Source organism: Oreochromis aureus, linkage group 16 (genome assembly GCF_013358895.1).
Source record: "Oreochromis aureus strain Israel breed Guangdong linkage group 16, ZZ_aureus, whole genome shotgun sequence".
NCBI classification, from domain to species: Eukaryota; Metazoa; Chordata; class Actinopteri; order Cichliformes; family Cichlidae; genus Oreochromis; species Oreochromis aureus.
Genome location: NC_052957.1, coordinates 21,545,403 through 21,564,905, shown reverse-complemented (window position 1 = coordinate 21,564,905; position 19,503 = coordinate 21,545,403). Strand labels below are relative to the sequence as shown.

Below are 19,503 nucleotides of genomic sequence, written 5' to 3'. Positions count from 1 at the left end.
AGTATCCTCTGGGAAAATACTGAACCCCGAATTGCCCCCCGATGCATCCATCAGAGTGCAAGTGCAAATGTTAGACAAGGTATAGGAAAAAACTGCTTGTAGGAATCTGTGTGTGATTGGGTGAATGAGGCTTGTAGTGCTCAGTCACTGTAAATAGGCGCTATATCCGGCCATTTATCAGATATACTAAAAACTTGAATTATTTTCCACCCACGTGGTTTAATGTTTTACTCTCTTTTCTCAGGCAGTTAGATTGTACTGTTTTAATTAAATGACTAATATGACTAAAACATGGCCACAGCAAACTATACTAGTTCATAATGCAAACTGATATGTGACTTTAGTATCCCAAACTTCCAAATAATCCAGTCACCCCTGCGGTAATGGGCTACTACAACAGGACTAATTAAATAAAATCCACGTCATGCGGGCAGTATCGTAAAGATTTTATTAAAAACACATACTTTACAACAAAGCTACATCTTAAAAAAAAATCCAGTCACAATTATATTTTGGTGTGGGTGCATCCAGTTCTCAAAACGTCCACTAATCAGTCCATCTTCCTGCAAATGTAGTTTCCATTGCAACCGTTACTGCTTTATCCACGTACAATGGATAAAAAATATATATATATATATAAAAATAATTTTTAAATAGCGTAAGGAAGGCAAAAAAGAAATTACTGTAAAAAACAAACTTAACAGCAAAACAAAAACAAAAACAAATAAACACTGTATCTTTATTAAACTTATGCATAACCAGGAAGTAAAACTAGAAATTAGGAATCTCTTCTGCGAGTCCTGGATCTTTTTCAGCACAGGCGCCTTTTTACGACAAATGTACTTAACCCACAAAATCCATCACCACACGTAAGACAATTCAGGAGAACTAGTACAAGAATCACATACAACCATATTAATAACAATCAATAATATGACTTCGCGCAGCTGCACATCACCTGCAGTATACACCATCACCTGAACAGTTATTTTTGGTGCTGTTACATGCAGGGTACAATTATACTCATACAGCATATTTACACTACTAAATGAATCAACAACATCTTTGTTCCTTCCAGGTGACCAAACAGGCACCGACTTCTTCATCTTCATTTTTACCATTTTCAAGAAAAGATCAAAGACAGAAATGTTTCAGATGACTACGGTGGTGTTGCTATGGGAGCTTCTATCCTATGAGAGAAAAGTGAAAAGGTGAAATTAGAATTAAAGATGAGGCGATGCACACAGGTAGAGAAAAGCACCAAGACATTAGAAGAAAATAAAAAATGAAAGTAGAATAAAAGAATGGCACTTCATCCACACCTTCATGTACACATGTATGAAAAAATCTTTACAAATCAGTCTTTTGCTTAATTTGCAATTAATTAAAACCCCTAAATGCAGTTCTGTGAAATTGCCCGCTTTTATAGTTTTCTCATAGTTTTGCTATTAGTTTTGCATAAAACCTCTTTAACCCATTTTATACACTGAATCATTTCAGTGTATGAAATGTATCCATTTTCTGTGTCCTCGGTCAGGATTGTAAACATATTTCAGTTAAAATACAATAATTCTGGAGTCGTTGTATGATCACAGTGGTGGACTGACTGATACTGCCAACCTAAAGGTGTGGCTGGGTTATTAAAAGCCATGCAAGATAAAAGCAGAATAAAAGGACACACCACTGGGTCAGAGTGTGTCACTAGCTGTTTGTGGATCTTACAGAAAGGCGGTCGTAGTTCCTCTGGTTGTTACTGCGTGGAGACTGGATGTCAATGGAGTGGTAGCTGGGGGGCAACTCTGGCCAGTCCCTCCCTCTTCCTCCTTTCCTTCTCATACTGTCCTCTTCATCTGAGCTCCAGGACCCGTTGCGGTGCAGGGGAGGTGAGTAGCTCCTCTGCCTATGAGGAGCTCTGCTTTGCAGCTCATCCATGAGGTCATCGCGACTTCGGGCACGGCGCCTGGATGAACTCCCTCTCTCGTTCCTTGAACTCCTGTGAGATGCTCTTCCCCGCCTGTTGTCCCTATCCGAATCATCAATGTAATCACGCAGGATTCCCCGCCTGGGAGGAGACGCACTTCTGTATCTGTCTCTTGATCCACGACCGTTGCGGTGGAGACCACCTGCTGAGCGGTTTGTACTCCCACTGGACTGGCTGGACATCCTGGGAGCCCCCCTAGCTCCATCTCCACCACCAGGGCCCCTGCGTGAAGAAAAGCTGGGTCCACGCTGGATAATAGGAGGCAGGGTGATCACTCTTCTCTCCATTCCTCTCGTCCCCATCTCATCCAGTGCTGACAACATACTCGGAGGCCCTGGTGTGTAGGAAACTTGTGGAGGAGCAGGCTGAGCCTGTAATGGAGGCACATTCTGGACAGCATGAGGAGCCATCCCTGGTGCAATGACATCAAACCCTCTCACTTGATTCTCGAAGTATTCCAACACCTGGTTGTTACCATAAATGCTGCCACCCACACTGCTGTTGCCATGGTGTGAAGGAGGAGGTGGGGGCTGCTGCTGTAGGCCCATGGGTGACAGCTGCATGGGAGCCATGGCAAAGTTGTGCTTGGTTGGGTAGTCTGGGTATGAACCTGAAACCAAAGTGACAGCGATTAAGAAGATAAACAACAACTGTTGAACCTACAAGAACTCAAATTATTCTCTGGACATTTTAAGGGAGGAGTATTGTTTAGAGGAGTATTGCCAAATTTGCACACAAACAAGGAATTTGCCGCAGTGTCATGATGCAAAAAACAGTGGTGCAGAAATAGAACATATGGTATCTACAGTAATTCACAGAAAAGGAATATATACTAACTACCTAGAGATACAGATATACAGAGTACAACAAGAAAATAAGAAGTAAGTAAGCCTATGATTAAGTGCTTTAACTGAATCTGGTGTGCAATGTTTTTATAAGCTGACTAAATAAGGTTGTTATTGTAGCACGTTAACTGAGCAGTGAGGGGGGTGAGGGGGCGCTGTTGAGTAGTCCAACAGCCTGGGGAAAGAAACTATTCTCATGCCGTGAGATGTCTGTTCTGCAAGGTGCATGAGTGCACAGGGAAGGCAGGGGCGGGCCCAATTACGTTAAGAGATTTGATTGAGCAATCCAGTGTCAGTAATGGCAATGAACGAATGGGCTGCTGTCAGTGCTTGTAGGGCCGGTGCATATGTGTTGCATGTAAATGTTTTACATTGAAATCCCTGTTAAGAAATGAAGCCGTTGTGACCACTGAAATGCTCACATGAAGTGTTGAACCAGTATTAAACACAGACTGTATAAAAAAGACAAAGCCAGTACAGAAAAGAGTCTTAAACCTGTATTCTTTCTATTGGCCAGCAGGGGGTGACTCCTCTGACTGCAAAGAGAAATCAGACTGTATATAAGCTTAACGAATAACTATTCTTGCTTTATTGCCTTAGTAAACATTTTTCTGTTTAGGTGCTCAATGACTTGTTTCAACACTTCCTGAATACAACATGAAGTTTATATTGTGATTTATCATCAGCTTTAAAGTAAAAGAGAAGATGAAGCAGAATATGTTTCAGGCCAGGGCTAAATTATCACGATGCATGTTGTACGAGCATGCAGTGCCCTCCGTTTCTGACTAATATCAAATCCAGATTTTAAAAAATACAAACAGGTGTGAAAAAGCAAGAGTCCACAAACCAATGAGGGAGCTTTGAATCGTCTTTTATGTACAGTCTATGGTTTTAAAACTGTTAGAGTAATGCAGATACAGACAGGGCAGCAAGTGCAGATTCCAAAAATCGAGGCTTCTTGCAAAAAAAGAGTTTATGTGGTGGAATCAAACCACATTATAACCAGAGGTAAAATAAATAAATAAATAATAATAAAGGCATGACTGCAATACAAGCCTGCTTCAAAGGCTTGTATTGCAGGTCTGTTACCTTCACCAGCTGAAGTGAATAAAAGCTCTGATGCCCATATGCAGAATTCCACATTGTTTGGGGTTTATTTTACGTCACTGCAAATAAGGGATTAAGGACAAGTCTTATTGTGCTTTCCCTCACTCACCTGAATACAGAATGGGAACGCCCTGGGAGGAAGCATTGGAGCTGATGGGAGCATAAATGGGCTGACCATTCATCCAGGGTAACATAGCTTTCCGAGCTTCTTTCAGCATCTTGTGCTCCATTACAGCTGAAATCAAAGCAAACGGAGCAAGCAGTTCAAAATGACTGATATAGGTACTTAACCAGCAGATACTGATTTACAGCAGAGGGTAATATTAATACTGTTTGTTCAGTAAATATTCTGACTTAAAACAAACAGAGGAATTTCAGCTTACATTTCTTTACTAACTAATGTATTTCCTCTTTTGTAGCGTGCCGTGAGAAGGGCACATAATTACAATGTGTTTGCAGAGTGCATATTTCAAATATTTTCGAGAACACACAGGGCTGCTTTTTATATCGTACCACAGCCATGACCACACCCACACAGGATTATATGAAACACAGTGACACATCTGGCAGCTGCGGTGACCTTCAAAAGAACAGTGCTGCATACCATTTACAATTCATGTCCTCATCAAACATTCAGAAATTTTTCTCTATGGATTTTAAATTTGTTTGCTTTTGTTTGATCTATATCTACTCAAAATACCTCTCTTTATCTTAGACTACAGGCTTACTTAAAAATAATTAAACAGTTTAAAATTGCAAAATGGTTTATGCAGTAATAATGAGATACGGCATATGGGTTCTCTCCATGCACTGTGGTTTCCTCCGATGGTACAAATACATGTTTATTAAATTAAGTGGCACCCTGAACTGGATAAGTGGTTAAGAAAAATGACTCATGGAAAACGTAAATACATGGCTGGTAATACTTGTGAAATATTAAACTTTTAACTAATGCCTGATTTAGACTTCTGCAGGGAGCCGTTGCAGAGATCTACGTAAGTTGGCGAAGTCATTGCCCACATTTATACTTTTAAGTGCTTATGTGTTATTTACCATGTAGTCGTATCCCAGTGTTTTATATACAGTGTTGGGGAGCAACGGAATACATGTACCAGCGTTACGTATTTAAAATACAAAATATGAGTAACTGTATTCCGTTACAGTTTCCGTTTAAATAGGTGGTATTCAGAATACAGTTACTTTGTTGAAATAAATAGAATACACGGCGGTCATTTCTTGTTTCATATGTTAGCCTATCCCCACTCTATGCCTTCTCCAATTTTGGTGATTAAACACAGTTGGGTGCAGGTTTAGCTCAGTTGGATGAGCATGTAATCATATGTCACATAGCTGAGAGGGGCCGGCCTGGGTTCGAGTGCAACCTGCGACCTTTCTTTTAAATTTCTTTTTTTTTTAACTCAATTTCCATTCAGGATTAATACATTTTCTTTGATTCTGATTGCTGGAAATCCAAACAAAACAAGAGGCTCTAATGTAAGCGTCCTGTAATGTTGGTGGCGTCAGTTACACAGTGGACCCAGAGCCAGCAGAGCACGGGCAGGAATGCATTTCTTACTTGGACACCACTTCATAAGAAGAATGGGATGGGTGAAACTTCAGTATCTTCGGTGTACTACTGCTATGTGATTTTTATTACTATTAATGAAGGCTACTCGCCACCAAGCTAACACTGTTAGCTGGCGTTGGCTGAGGTTAGTCCATAGGCTGCAGACTGTTAGGCTGTTTTTAAATACTCAAGTACACAAGTCCATACTCGCTTTTTCGCTATTCTGGACTTCGGAAGATCACACAGGAGTCCGGACTTCCTGAGAACGGCAGTGTACTTGATGACATCACAACTCCGGAGTTTTTACTGCCATCCCCTCTTAATTTAACTGTGATTAATATTTGTAAACATATAAATTGTCCCTCAGGCTCACGTCCATTTTGATTTCAGCAATGTCCTTCGAAAAATTTGCAAGCAAAAACAGCATTTCTTCTACCTTTTTCTGGACAGCAGCATGTCCGAGGACAACAAGGGCAGCGGACGTAGCAGCAACAATTCTGCGGGCAGCATTGACAGCAGCATATGCAAAAGAGCATGATGAGCAGGAGACCACCGATGATGATTAAGAGGACCGTCAGCCAGTCTGGAGCAGGTGACAGTAAAACATAATTACTGACAACATTACTAATATAGCAGTATATTTTACATTTTACTACCTCAAATAACTTGACTTGAAGTGACTGAGTTGACTTACGGTACACGATGAGCTTGACTTCACGATCCGAGTCCCCTGTTGTGTCACCGGGAGCGTCAATGGTGCAAAAATACACACCGTTATCCCACCACATCACCTCAGTGATAACCAGATCAGCGTCTGTTGGCAGAAAACATCACATTAGTCTGAAATGTGAAAGAAATTGAAATACGTTTAGACTGTACTGCAACATTATAGCTATGATGTAATCAAGCTTACTGTTTCGAATTGTAATTTTGCGGTTCCTGTATTCCGCACCCAGGATGGGCTCATTGATGCCCCGTTTCTGGATGACAGTACGAACTGTGCGCTGGCGGTCCGGGCAGTCATTGGAGGGGTCCTGACCGAGCTGCAGAGCTGCCTGATAGGCTTCATGAACAAAAGGAAATTATTTAAATAGGAATAGACGTACATAGGTTCTTTCAAACTCTTTGCACTGTATAATTACAACTACAATATGCTGCTTAAACCACTGAAAAACAGTCTGATAGGAATTAAATATATGAAGGAAAATTAAACAGTACACACAAAGATAAAAAAAAACAGCTGATGCTTCAAACCTGTGTAAAATTTAAAAACAAAACTATTTTTATTTTAATTCTTATGAAAATATGCATAATGCAGAGCCTTACAGGCTGAAATTAGACATGTCTGTAATTCCGTATGTGTTGGTGTGAAAAGGAATGCAAGGATCGGGTGTGTCTGTATGCACACCACACTGAAACAGGGCAAATAAAAAAACACAATGGAAACCACTGCACGCTTGTCATGATCTCTGGTGTGGACCCTGGGATTTTCAGTGGTGTCGGGTTGTGGGTTTTTTGTTTTTGTATTTTTTGATATTCATAATGGTTTCCCCTCTGTTTGTATTTGTGTTTCCTTGGTCTCTTTATGTTTTCTTGTTTTGTACTTCTTAAGCACATGTTGGAGGTTAATTCCTGTTTTACTTTGAAGATTAGTTTTGCTCCCTGTCTGTCCTCCCGATTCCCTGGTTGCTTTCACCTTTTGTTGATTAGTTTTCACGTCTCACTTCTCATCTGTGTCCCTTCCCCCATCAGTCCTCTGTGTATAAATAATCCTGATTACACTTTTTCTTTTATTGTGCTGTCACTGTATCCCTGGGGATTTTTCCCTGGAAACTTTGGATGTCATTTGTTATCTGGCTGTGGATTTTGTACTTTGAATTTAGCCATGAATCTAAAAAGGTTGGTTTTTGTTTTCTTAGGTTTTGCATTTGGGTCCTTTACTAACAACCATAGCAATACTTAGCCCAAAGTTAAAATTCAGATATGCAATGTTTGGATCCACTGTGCATCTTTCTCTTTGTCAAAATATTTTTGAAAATTACTGTTGACTTATCTGAAATGTTGTCCAGCTGAATTAAATTTTAATTAGTGACTTTTTGAATAACTTGTGTCGTGTTCAGGGTGCTGCCCGCCTTTCAACCGGGGCTCAAGGCTCTCACAACCAGGGCCCTATACTACAAAGCAAGATAAACATACCTAAGTTATCTTTCCATTATCTGGAGTCACTTAAACTAACACTGGCAACCTGGATAAGCATTCAGTGAATCTGGTTATCAACTCGCTGAGTAAACCCGTAGTTTCCCCTGCTTGCTGACGTGAAAGTGGCAGCATCTGACTAACCCCACTGATGGGTACTGGGAGCAGAGCGGCTCATTTTGAACAGAAGATGAAAACTATATTATTAGAAACATATTATGTATCAAAGTTATTACATTTTTATATTTTCTAATTAGTTGTTATTTTTATTTCATTTTTATTTTAATTCACTCGCTTTTAATTCATTTTAGTGTCAGTTAACTTGCAGAGTGGATTTGTTTCAGATTCGTTTTTCATTTTTGAAAATGTTTTCCTTTTATTTAGTTTTTATTAGTTTCAGGATATTTCCTATTTATATTTCAGGATGTTAAACTAAGGATATTTCCTCTATATTTTTATTTTATAAATTAATTTATCATTTTTTCCCCCAAAGTCTACTTTTTATTTTTATTTTAGTTAACTAAAATGCTTTTTCACATCTAGTTTCAGTTTTCAGTTTAGCTTTAGTTTACTATAATAACCTTGGTACAGTAATACAATTTAGTAATAAAACTGCTGTATGAATGTGTGAGTGCTTTAAATGTTTGGTCCGTGAGACTGAACAAGATCTACTAAAGTTTAGCCCATATGTACCCAGGAAATAAAGCCAGCAATAATGGTGACTGTGTGAGTTAACAGATTTATCACAAGTCTATCATTAAGAAATGAGAGAATGATGATGCATTATCTCAACAACGATATATATATATTTTTTTTTTTCCTTAATTCAACAAGACAAGAAATTGTTGAAATGTTTATGTGAGTGTAGTGTGGAGTGATAACTAGAAAGCGAATACCTAGCCACAGAAATGCAAACACGACTCAGTACTGAGAGAATTCATAGACTTCATTCAGCTGCTATCTAAAGTGATATCTGCAACACAGGAGGAGTGAAGACACTGGTTTAATTTGTAAGAACAGAGCTTTGATGTGGAAACACATTAATAAAATAAGGTTAGAAAAGACGGAAAACATACTGTTTGATATCATTTTGAAAAATTAACTTAGTTTTTTTGTGCACGGATAGCTACAAGTGATTTACTTTGCTGTTAAGACTGGTTTGTAACAGGATCTAAGTCAATACTGAATACATTTTTGGTAATTTATAAAAGACTTGCATATTTCAATCCTTTGGTCTACAATAATAGAAACACAGGACTCTGACACCAGAAAAGGAAGTTCACATCCTGAATCCTGTGTGGCAAAGATTTGAGCAACAAAAGGAAAGAAAAAGGGGTCAAAGTTTCAGTTAAATATTAAACAAGGTGATCCACATGAGTCATTCATCCAGTCGGGCTGAAGACTAGAACTGTAAAAGAAGAAATTACTGCCTCGCTGGTATACGCCTTCATCAGCAAGTCACGTTGCAGTTTTAAAATGATAAAAGTATTTTAACTGAAGGACGAAGGTGATTCTAATAAAACAAACGCTGTAGCCATTACAAAGCTGGAAAGTGTTTCAAGCATGGATGCTGACAAAATGAAACTACAAACTATGAACACACCAACAAAGCACAGAAAGAGTCTAATCTGTTAATATCTGCTCATTTTAAAGTACGTGTATCATTAACACGTATCCCTTTTTATAGAATATTTTTCTTATTTGGCATCCCCAAAGGGAAAACCTCATGACAGAATAACAACGTACCACCCTCTCCTTCCACCTGTAGCCTCACCTGTGGAGTAGTATTCCAGTACGGGGTCTTTACAGAAGGATTTGAACTTCCAGGAGACCAGGACCTCCTGCTGGTTCGCTGAGGTTGAGTAGTCACAGCGCAGAATCACAGAGGCAAACAGCATCGTGCTCCTCTCCGTCTCTGGAACATTCACTGTAACGGACAGCAGCTCTGACACAGGAAGGGAAAACGGTGAGATTGGACTTAAACTTAAACAGCAACAGCTGATTTGACACACACACAATTGGAATTGATATTCCATCAGCCAGAAAAAACAGAGACCTCGGTGCGATGGCTGCTGAGTGATGGATTGAAAAGAATCTGACCAAACTGGTTAACAGTTTACGCTTGAAATGCTTAACTGTGCACAGATTGTACTCTATTATTACAAATAATAACAGCCTTCAGTCACGATCTATAATGGCAAGTTTTGGAAAACAAGCTGATGACAAAAAACATCTGCTGATGGACAAATGTATCAGTTAATGTTTAAGGTAAAAATGATCAACTTTCTCCTCAGTTATTCTTGAAATATGCAGCTGTATTCAGTAGATTTATATCTCAAAATACTCAAAAACAAGTCTGCAATCAGTTATTTTCCACAGTTCTATATCTTTGTTACAAACTAAAATTTGTTGATGCACTAAATGTTAGGAACCATGTGAAAAATGTCTTTAAACCATTTCTGCAGTTAATATTGCGAGTCTTCTTTTTAGAGTTTGTTCAATCCAAAACTTAATATCTTCTCATCAAAGAGCCATTTTTAAACTGAAGAAGACACTTGCTAATAATAACAATAATATGAATATGAATTTATCTCCTCACTATGCAAATACTGACTACTGAATACATGATACTGAATTACAAGTTGTAGATTTTCTGGTTCCCACGTGTCAGGCTAACATGTAAATGAGCAAAACCCAGTAGGAAGATACTTAGGAGCAGAAACTATGTTCATATTTCTACTTATAGTTGAAGTTGCTTCTTTTATTGAGTTTGAGCCGAAAAGAACTGAAACCCCTAAAAACACAACAGCCAGTATTCAACTCAGTGCAGAAACACATGGGAAGACATGCAAAACAGCCAAAATATTATGCAAATGAACTCAAAAAATGCAAAAATGGCCGGAACAACCACGAAGATGACCGCGAACAGACGCAAGGTAAACAAAATCTAACCATAAAGTGATACAAAATCATGCAAAATATCTGCAAGATGCATTGTTGGAGATTCAAAACAATTTTTAATCGCAATCTGATGACGAATCCTTTGAGTTTGTGTGTCTGCCGGTTATTGCCACTATTTGTACAAGCTTTTGAGACTTGCATTTCCATGACAATAGTTCTTAGCTCCAGTTAATATAAGGCTTGTTCAAATTCAAAGATCAGTTAGTTACCTTATATTGTAGTTGATAATTCAACAAAGTTTTTGTGGTGCAAAAAAAGGCAAAATTGCAACTAAAACACTTCTCAGAAATATTTTGAACAATAACTGAGCATTTCTGACTTCAGGAATATTTATAGCAGGAGTAATAAATGATTACTGGTGTTTAAAAATAAACTGACTACTAGGGATGGGTATCGAAAACCGGTTCTTGTTGAGAACCGGTTCCCACTGTTTCAATTCCTTGGAATTGTTTGCCATTTTTGCAAACGATTCCCTTATCAATTCCAGTCGCCCTGAATGACGTCACCACGTTGCGGCGCGTCGGAGCGTACCTGGCAGGAAACACGGCACCTAAGCGGCTCAAACGCTCAAAAGTTTGGTTATACTTTACCAGAACGGATGACAACAGGGCAACTTGCAATACTTGCAAAGTAGATATTTCATTTAAGGGAGGAAACACTACGAATATGCAAAAGCATTTGCTCACAAAACACGCGATGAACTTAAATGAATGTCTTTAATTCCGCTCCGGACTCGTGAATCTCAACCCAGCAGCAGCGGTAACGTTTGCACGTCCTCTCCCGTTAATGCGGCAGGTAAATAATCAACTAACAGTGCATATTATGTTAGCGCGATCTGCCTACAAAACCTGCCATTGTGCATTTAGGTGACCATGATGAGAGAGACAGACAGAGTCTGGCTGGCGCTCGCTGGCAGTTGTCGCTGCAGTCCATCGGTAGCGTCTCTTTTCAGGCCCGAATGTCACCGAGCAGTGACTAAGTTTGTGGTAAAAGCCTTGCAGCCATTTGCCACAGCAGATGGTAAGTGAATGTGTTTAATTGTAGGCAGGGACATTACTGAATATTCTTGTGTTATTGCTACAGAAGAATATTTATTTTATTATTTTACATTTACAATTTTCCCCGGGGACCCTGTGACACCCCATTGAAGAGCCGTAGGCTGGATCTCTTAAGATCTCACTGTTGGGTTTATAAGGCCATGTTACTCCTAAATTTCTATCTTGTTCAGAGAGAAGATATAAAACAAAATTCTAAGCTAATCGACCTTAGTGTTCTCCTTTTTTAAAAATAAGAATCGATAAGAGAATCGATAAAGAATCGAATCGTTAAACAGAATCGAAAATGGAATCGGAATCGTTAAAATCTTATCAATACCCATCCCTACTGACTACAAAGTGTTTATGATCAGTGAGCTCTTAAAAGTATTTGGTACTTTTTTCCTTTAAATCATAGCTGCGTTAACAATCTATGGCACAAAATACTACAGTTCCACTAAACAAGGCATCTTCAAATTACTTGTTTTCATTGACCAACAGTTTAAAAACAGTTTCATTCACGGTGGAGAACAAAAGAGAATATTTGCAATTATTTCCTGCTCCCCTTTGTGTCATTAAAAAAAAAAAAAATCAAACACAACATGTTTAGATTAACTGTCATTTTTGACAAATTTAAGTTACATGAAGTCATGATGGGTATTTTAACCAGTCTGTGATACAAGTGGAAAGCATGTTAATAAAATGATACGTGATAATTAAGTCGGCTGCAGTGCTACTTATCTGACAAAGATTATTTTTTACTGTGTGTTGACATAATGTGATCTATTCAGTGTAAAGGGGGTAAAGATTGCACAGTATTACACTGGGCCACACCTGTGACCGTGGAGTGAAACGCTTGAAACAGACTGAAGAAATTTGTTTTTTTATGGGAAAATACACAAGGAAGTGTTTTCTGACGTTATTGTACTGGAATACATTTCGCTGAAATTCTGTTTGGATCCTGAGAATAAAACATGTAAGAGTGGGAAACTTTGTCACATGAAGGGAAACTGTTTCATGAACGATATCAAGCTACTTTCAGCCATAAGCACTCTTGCCAAACAGGTCATTTTTCAATTTTATTAATAAAATCCCTTCATAAATCCTGTTGAACACAGTCTATTAACCCATATGAACATTTTGGCACCACAGAAAAAGGCGAACAGGTGGTTTAAGGTTAGAAAAATCAGATTAAAAAAGTTTTAAATGGTCTGTATCTGTTATTTTGACGCATTAATCCAAATAAGTTCTCAATTATAGATGGCATTATTATTATTAAACTTTTAAGTTAAAGTTCCTTTCCTTTAAAAATCAATAAAAACTCAAAAAAGAGGGGTAAACATAAACGTCGCCTTGGCCCTCTTTTGTTTACAGCAACTTAAACAAACCCCCACGGAAAGTAGTGGAGCGGTCACGTGACCACAGGTCGGCCTTGTCCTGTTTACACCTGCCAATAATTAACTTGTAAAAATTACTGCTAGTTTTGACTTTTTTGCTTTAGTCGACACACACCTCCATATAGCGACATGTATGAGGAAGAAAGTGCGTTTGCTGGAGAAACCTTTAAAGCCTCACCTGTTGGCAGGCGAACCAGCAGAAGCGCCATCAGGATCATATTTCGCATCTTGCTGCTCTGTATCCTCCTGCGGAAGCTCGACTTCTTTTTATCGACTGAAAATCCACAAAAATCCGGAATGTTTGTAGGAAACCGCCTTGCACGCGCCGCTGCACATACTAACGCGACTTTTCAGTTAAGCTACAACGTCAGCCCGCTCGGCTGTGCGGCTCGTTTGCGATGAGAGGCGAGTAGTTACAACGTAACAACCTACAACCTTCCAGTAAAGAGGCGAATCATCCGCCCCCCCACCCTTCTCCGGTCCGTTCCTCCACACTGCTCCAGGTGACATCAGTGGCCCCGCCCCCTTTGGCAGGTGCCGCAACGAGGAAAGAGAAAGAAAGAAATGGGACGATACCGAGATAAGCTTAATATACGTTGTATGACACTGGGTACTGTCGCTCATATGAAAAATAGAGCCTCAAATCAGAAGTACTTGACTCCCTGGTATAACTCTCAAACACAGCTTAAAGCAGATAACTCATAGATAATTGGAGAGGAAGAGCTGGAGAGGAAATGGGCAAATTTAGAGCAAATTTAGAAGATCATCCTTTAGCCTAGAGAATCAGTTTGCTGCTTTATAAGAAAGAACTCCGTAAAGCTAGAACATCTTACTATTCATCATTGATTGAAGAAAATAAGAACAACCCTAGGTTTCTCTTCAGCACTGTCAGCCAGGCTGACAAAAAGTCAGAGCACTGTTGAGCCAACCCTTTAATGTTAACTAGTAATGACTTCATGAACTTCTTCACAAATAAAATTTTAACCATTAGAGAAAAAATGACTCATAATCATCTCACAGATGTAATATTATCTGCAGCTACTTTCAGCAACATTGACATTTATTTAGTCTTTTTCTCCAAATGATCTTTCTGAGTTAACTTCAGTAATTACTAACTATCAACATATCTTTTAGACACCATTCCTACAAGACTGCTCAAAGAAGTCCTGCCATTAATTAATGCTTCAATCCTTCAAGCTATTTCTAATAATCAGCTATGTACCACGGGCCTTCAAGCTGGCTGTAGTTAAACCGTTGCTTAAAAAGCCATGTCTTGACCCAGCTGTCTTAGCTAATTATAGGCCAATCTCCAACATTCCTTTCATATCAAAAATTCTTGAAAGAGTAGTTGTCAAACAGCTAACAAATCATCTGCAGAGGAATGGCTTATTTGAAGAGTTTCAGTCAGGTTTCAGAGCCCATCACAGCACAGAAACAGCTTTAGTGAAGGTTACAAATGATCTTCTTATGGCCTCTGACAGTGGACTCATCTCTGTCCTGCTCGACCTCAGTGCAGCTTTCGATACTGTTGACCATAATATACTATTAGAACAATTAGAGCACGCTGTAAGTATTACAGGTACTGCGCTGCAGTTGTTTGTATCATATCTATCTAATAGACTCCTCTTCACACACTGAAGTTAATTATGGAGTTCCACAGGGGTCAGTGCTAGGACCAATTCTAGTTACATTATACATGCTTCCCTTAGGCAGTATCGTCACAAGGCATAGCATACATTTTCACTCTTATGCAGATGACACATGACTTTATCTATCCATGAAGACAGGTAACACACACCAATTAGTTGAACTGCAGGAATGTCTTAAAGAAATAAAGACCTGAATGGCCGCTAACTTTTTGCTCCTTAATTCAGATAAAGCTAAAGTTATTGTACTTGGCCCTGAAAATCTTAGAAACATGGTATCTAATGGGATTCTTACTCTGGATGGCATTACCTTGGCCTCCAGTAACACTGTGAGGAACCTTGGAGTCATTTTTGACCAGGATATGTCCTTCAACGCACATATTAAACAAATATGTAGGACTGCTTTTTTCCATTTGCGCAACATCTCTAAAATGAGAAATATCCTGTCTCAGACTGATGCTGAAAAACTAGTTCATGCATTTATTACTTTTAGGCTGGACTACTGTAATTCATTATTATCACGATTTCCTAAAATCTCCCCAAAAAGCCTTCAGTTAATCCAAAATGCTGCAGCAAGAGTACTGACAGGGACTAGAAAGAGAGAGCATATTTCTCCCATATTGGCTTCCCTTCATTGGCTTCCTGTTAAATCCAGAACTGAATTCAAAATCCTGCTCCTCACACACAGGCCCCATCCTATCTTAATGACCTTATAGTACCATATCACCCTATTAGAGCACTTCGCTCTCGCACTGCAGGCCTACTTGTTGTTCCTGGAGTATTTAAAAGTAGAATGGGAGGGAGAGCCTTCAGTTTTCAGGCCCCTCTTCTGTGGAACCAGCTTCCAGTTTGGATTCGGGAGACAGACACTATCTCTACCTTTAAGATTAGGCTTAAAACTTTAGGGCTGGATCAGGTGACCCTGAATCCTCCCTTAGTTATGCTGCAATAGGTATAGGCTGCTGGGGGATTCCCATGATGCATTGAGCATATCTTTTTGAGTCACCTTTCTCACTCACTTTGTGTTAATAGACCTCCCTGCATCGAATCATACTTGTTATTAATCTCTGTCTCTCTTCCACAGCATGTCCTTTATCCCGTCTTCCTTCTCTCACCCCAACCGGTCGCAGCAGATGGCCCCGCCCCTCCCTGAGCCTGGTTCTGCTGGAGGTTTCTTGCTGTTAAAAGGGAGTTTTTCCTCCCCACTGTCACCAAAGTGGTTGCTCATAGGGGGTCATATGATTGTTGGGTTTTTCTCTGTATGTATTATTGTAGGGTACCTACCTTACAATATAAAGCGCCTTGAGGTGACTGTTGTTGTGATTTGGCGCTGTATAAATAAAGCTGAATTGAATTGAATTATACTCACCTCAGCTAATCATCCTAATCATTAGGATGTTACTTCATATAATATAATATAAAGAGGTTGAGATCATTTTTAAAATATAAAGCATCATAAAAAGAAGTTTACATACGCAGTAATTATCACTGATTCATTATTGACTGAGCTGTGGATTATCCTCTGATATTCCTAATAATTGGAGTGGGGGATAATTGAGAATATATGATGGTGATAATATCTAAATCACCCAGGACCTAAGAAATGAAGGGAAGAGAGAGGAAAAAGAGAAAAGGAAAAAATAGTAGGATATGTTACTTGCTATAACTATTGGCCCAGTTTACATATTATGGTGGCTATACACTTCCTGTCCACTTTTTTAGTTATAGTTGTTCAACTGCTCATTAATGCAAGTATCTAATCAGACGCTCAGTGCATTTAGGTATGTAGACTAGGTCAAAACAACCTGCTGAAGTTCAAACTAAGTATCAGAATGCGGGACGTATTTCAGAAACTGCTGATCTACTGGGATTTTCCTGCACAATCTCAAAGGTTTATCAGATATATAAAATATCCAGTGAACAGCAGTTCTCGAGGAGAAAATACCCTGTTGATGTCAGAGGTCAGAGGAGAATGGCCAGACTGGTATCCTTATACAATACAATACTTTACTATATTACATTATACTATAGTTTACACCATAGATGGAGGCATTGTTTATGTTAAAGTTAAGATCCATGAAGGGAGTCTTAAGTCTGCTTTCCCTCACTGTATAAAAGGAAGCTTGGATACTGTGTAAAGTGAGTGAGGGAGAAGCAGGTCGGTTCCATTCCATTTATCGTTTATGGCATGCAGCCAGAGTGTAAAGTTCACAGATGAGCCATGTTGTAGAAGCATTTGAGCTCTTTGTATGATGTTTACTTTTCCTATCGAGGATGTACACCACGGCAGACTTCATGGTAAAAACAGAAGACGAGCGCGCTTGAGCTGGACTCAAGTGCTGAGCTCAGCTCATTCAAGTGGGCTTGAAATTCAGTAAAAATACAAAGCTTCATGGATAAAGAGCTTTAAAAATGTTCCTGGCTTCACTCTGAAGCTCACTACATGCCAATTTTTCAATTCCTTCTTTATCAGTACCTGCTGAGGACATGAAGTACCTTTGTCTTTGTGAGTCTCCAGTGTATACAAAACATTTACACTGTAATTTGCGGCCCGTGTTATATTACATTACCAAATGTTATCCAGTTATGGTTTTGTCTGCACTTTTTTTTTCTTTCATTTTGTTCTAAAGTAAACAAATAGTCACAGTGAGAATGACAAAAAATGGAGACAAAACACATCCACAAAAGGAAGCAAAATTATTCTACATAACACAAAATGACTTTACACGAAGGAAAAGGAGCAGAAAGACACACAAATCCTGAAACTGTTTATATTAGTCCCACACATGCCTCATACCAGCGCCACTGTGTGTATTTCTATACTGAATGTTGTCAGTGTTTATTCAGCTCTGTATATTTGATAAGCTCTGATAAAAAACACAGGCTTCATCCAAGCTACACATGCATTATCAGACTCAATGAGCACTCAAAGATCAAATTCTGTGCTGACAATAGAAATTTACATTAGAATAAGTGGCACTGCTTACATGATAATATAAAGTGCATTTACTCAAATACAATACTTAATATAAGAGGGTATTTCTATGTTGTGCTACTTTGTACTTTTTATCTTCCTATAATGATGATCCAATACAATGTATTATTATTATACAAATAATGACTCTATCTATCTATCTATCTATCTATCTATCTATCTATCTATCTATCTATCTATCTATCTATCTATCTATCTATCTATCTATCTATCTATCAGGAGGTGAAGTGTGATTCTCAAGTGAAAGTGAAAACATTCTTTCACCACTATGGAAAACAGCTCATTCAAAACAAATCAGTTTCCAGGCTCTCGTGTAGCACCACTTTACATGTATTAAATCTGAATTTATTAGACACTGGCTGCACATGCCAGACACATGCCTGATTAAATGCTTTAGATTCATTGACTGCAGGTTTGAAACCAAATAAATATGCCAGAAAGAGCAATAAATTGCAAACATCAATTAAAATCAGAAAACGTGAGTGAAAATATGTGTAAGAAAACATATCAACTTAATTTTTATATGCAAAAGTTAACAATGAATGAATAATTTAGGGATCAGATATACAAATGCTGAGTGATGATACATTAGTGTTGAATGCAATTTTCTGTCAGGCTGGAGTACTTTCTGTTTTGTTAGGAGAATTGTTATAATCTCATCTACTTTTTAGAGTAACTAGTACTGTAAAAAAGTCTGGAGCCACCCTCCTTCGAGGAGCCACATATTCTAGTAATTTTTAAGAATAAAAAAGTGACTGGACTCAAGAATAAACCAATTTTGTCTAAACATAACAGAAAACTAAGCAAAACACATAATTTCTTTCCATTTCTTTAGTTAAATCCCAGTCCCAGTCGAAGGGTGGCTGTCAAGAAGCCACCTCAAAGGAAGGGAAATGGGCTGAGCAACAACTGGACTGAAAATCAGTGGCAACAGGGATTATGGAGTGATAAATCAAACAATGCTGGTTCAAATCAATTGATATGGAGGTCAGGAGATAGGTGCAATAGTGAGTGTCTACTGCCAGCTGTAAAATAGATTGAAACTCTGTCATCGTTTGGGCTGGACTGATAACATCCGAAGCGGGTGCCAGTGCTGTGGATCTTGACAAAAATGATAGAAATCTGAGTTTGACTCGCTGTACAGAACCATCTGGAGAACATCTGGCTTAATTTTTCAGCATGACAATGGTCCCAAACACACCGCAAATGCAGTAAAAGCATACCTCAATAGAAAAACATGTATAGAAAAACACTATCAGTCATGGATTGGCATCCCCAGAGATCGGACCTCAACATTACTGAAGCAGTGTGGGATCACCTTGACAGAGAACGGAATAAAAGACAGCCAAAGAAGAAGAAGCTTTAGATGTCCTTCGAGAAGCCTGGAGAACGATTGCTGACGACTGCTTAAAGAAATGAGAAGAAAGTTTGTCTACGAGAGTTCAGGCTGTGGTGCAGAAAAACCTTGTTCATACCAAATATTGACTTTGGAGATTATAAGAATTGTACATACTCTGTTTTGTCATTTATGTTTGGACATTTCATTAAATCACTGCTCCTGTTTCCCATTTTTCCTAGCAATATATAAAGACAAGTTATTCATTATGTAAATAAACCAGCCCCTCCAATCCTTTGACTGGTTTAAATGAGTCGAAGTTCAACAGGATGTGCCAAAAATCTGATGTCAGTATTACAAACAGCAGTTTCCCTTTAAAATGATCAGACATACCTGTTGTATTTCTGACGACTTTGCCATTTTGGGCAAGTTTTACAG

General features: G+C 38.7%; 1 protein-coding gene across 1 annotated transcript; it reads right to left on the bottom strand.

The window, feature by feature from the left end:
- Nucleotides 1-432: 432 nt before the first annotated feature.
- ildr1b (immunoglobulin-like domain containing receptor 1b) lies at nucleotides 433-13,568 on the bottom strand. Its single transcript, XM_031734672.2, has 8 exons — nucleotides 13,267-13,568; nucleotides 9,471-9,641; nucleotides 6,414-6,563; nucleotides 6,195-6,314; nucleotides 5,937-6,083; nucleotides 4,043-4,168; nucleotides 1,723-2,591; nucleotides 433-1,190 (listed from the first exon to the last, which is right to left on the bottom strand). Exons 1-8 carry the CDS (start codon nucleotides 13,313-13,315, stop codon nucleotides 1,152-1,154), a joined length of 1,671 nt encoding a protein of 556 aa, XP_031590532.2. The 5' UTR covers nucleotides 13,316-13,568; the 3' UTR covers nucleotides 433-1,151.
- Between the last annotated feature and the right edge of the window lie 5,935 nt (nucleotides 13,569-19,503).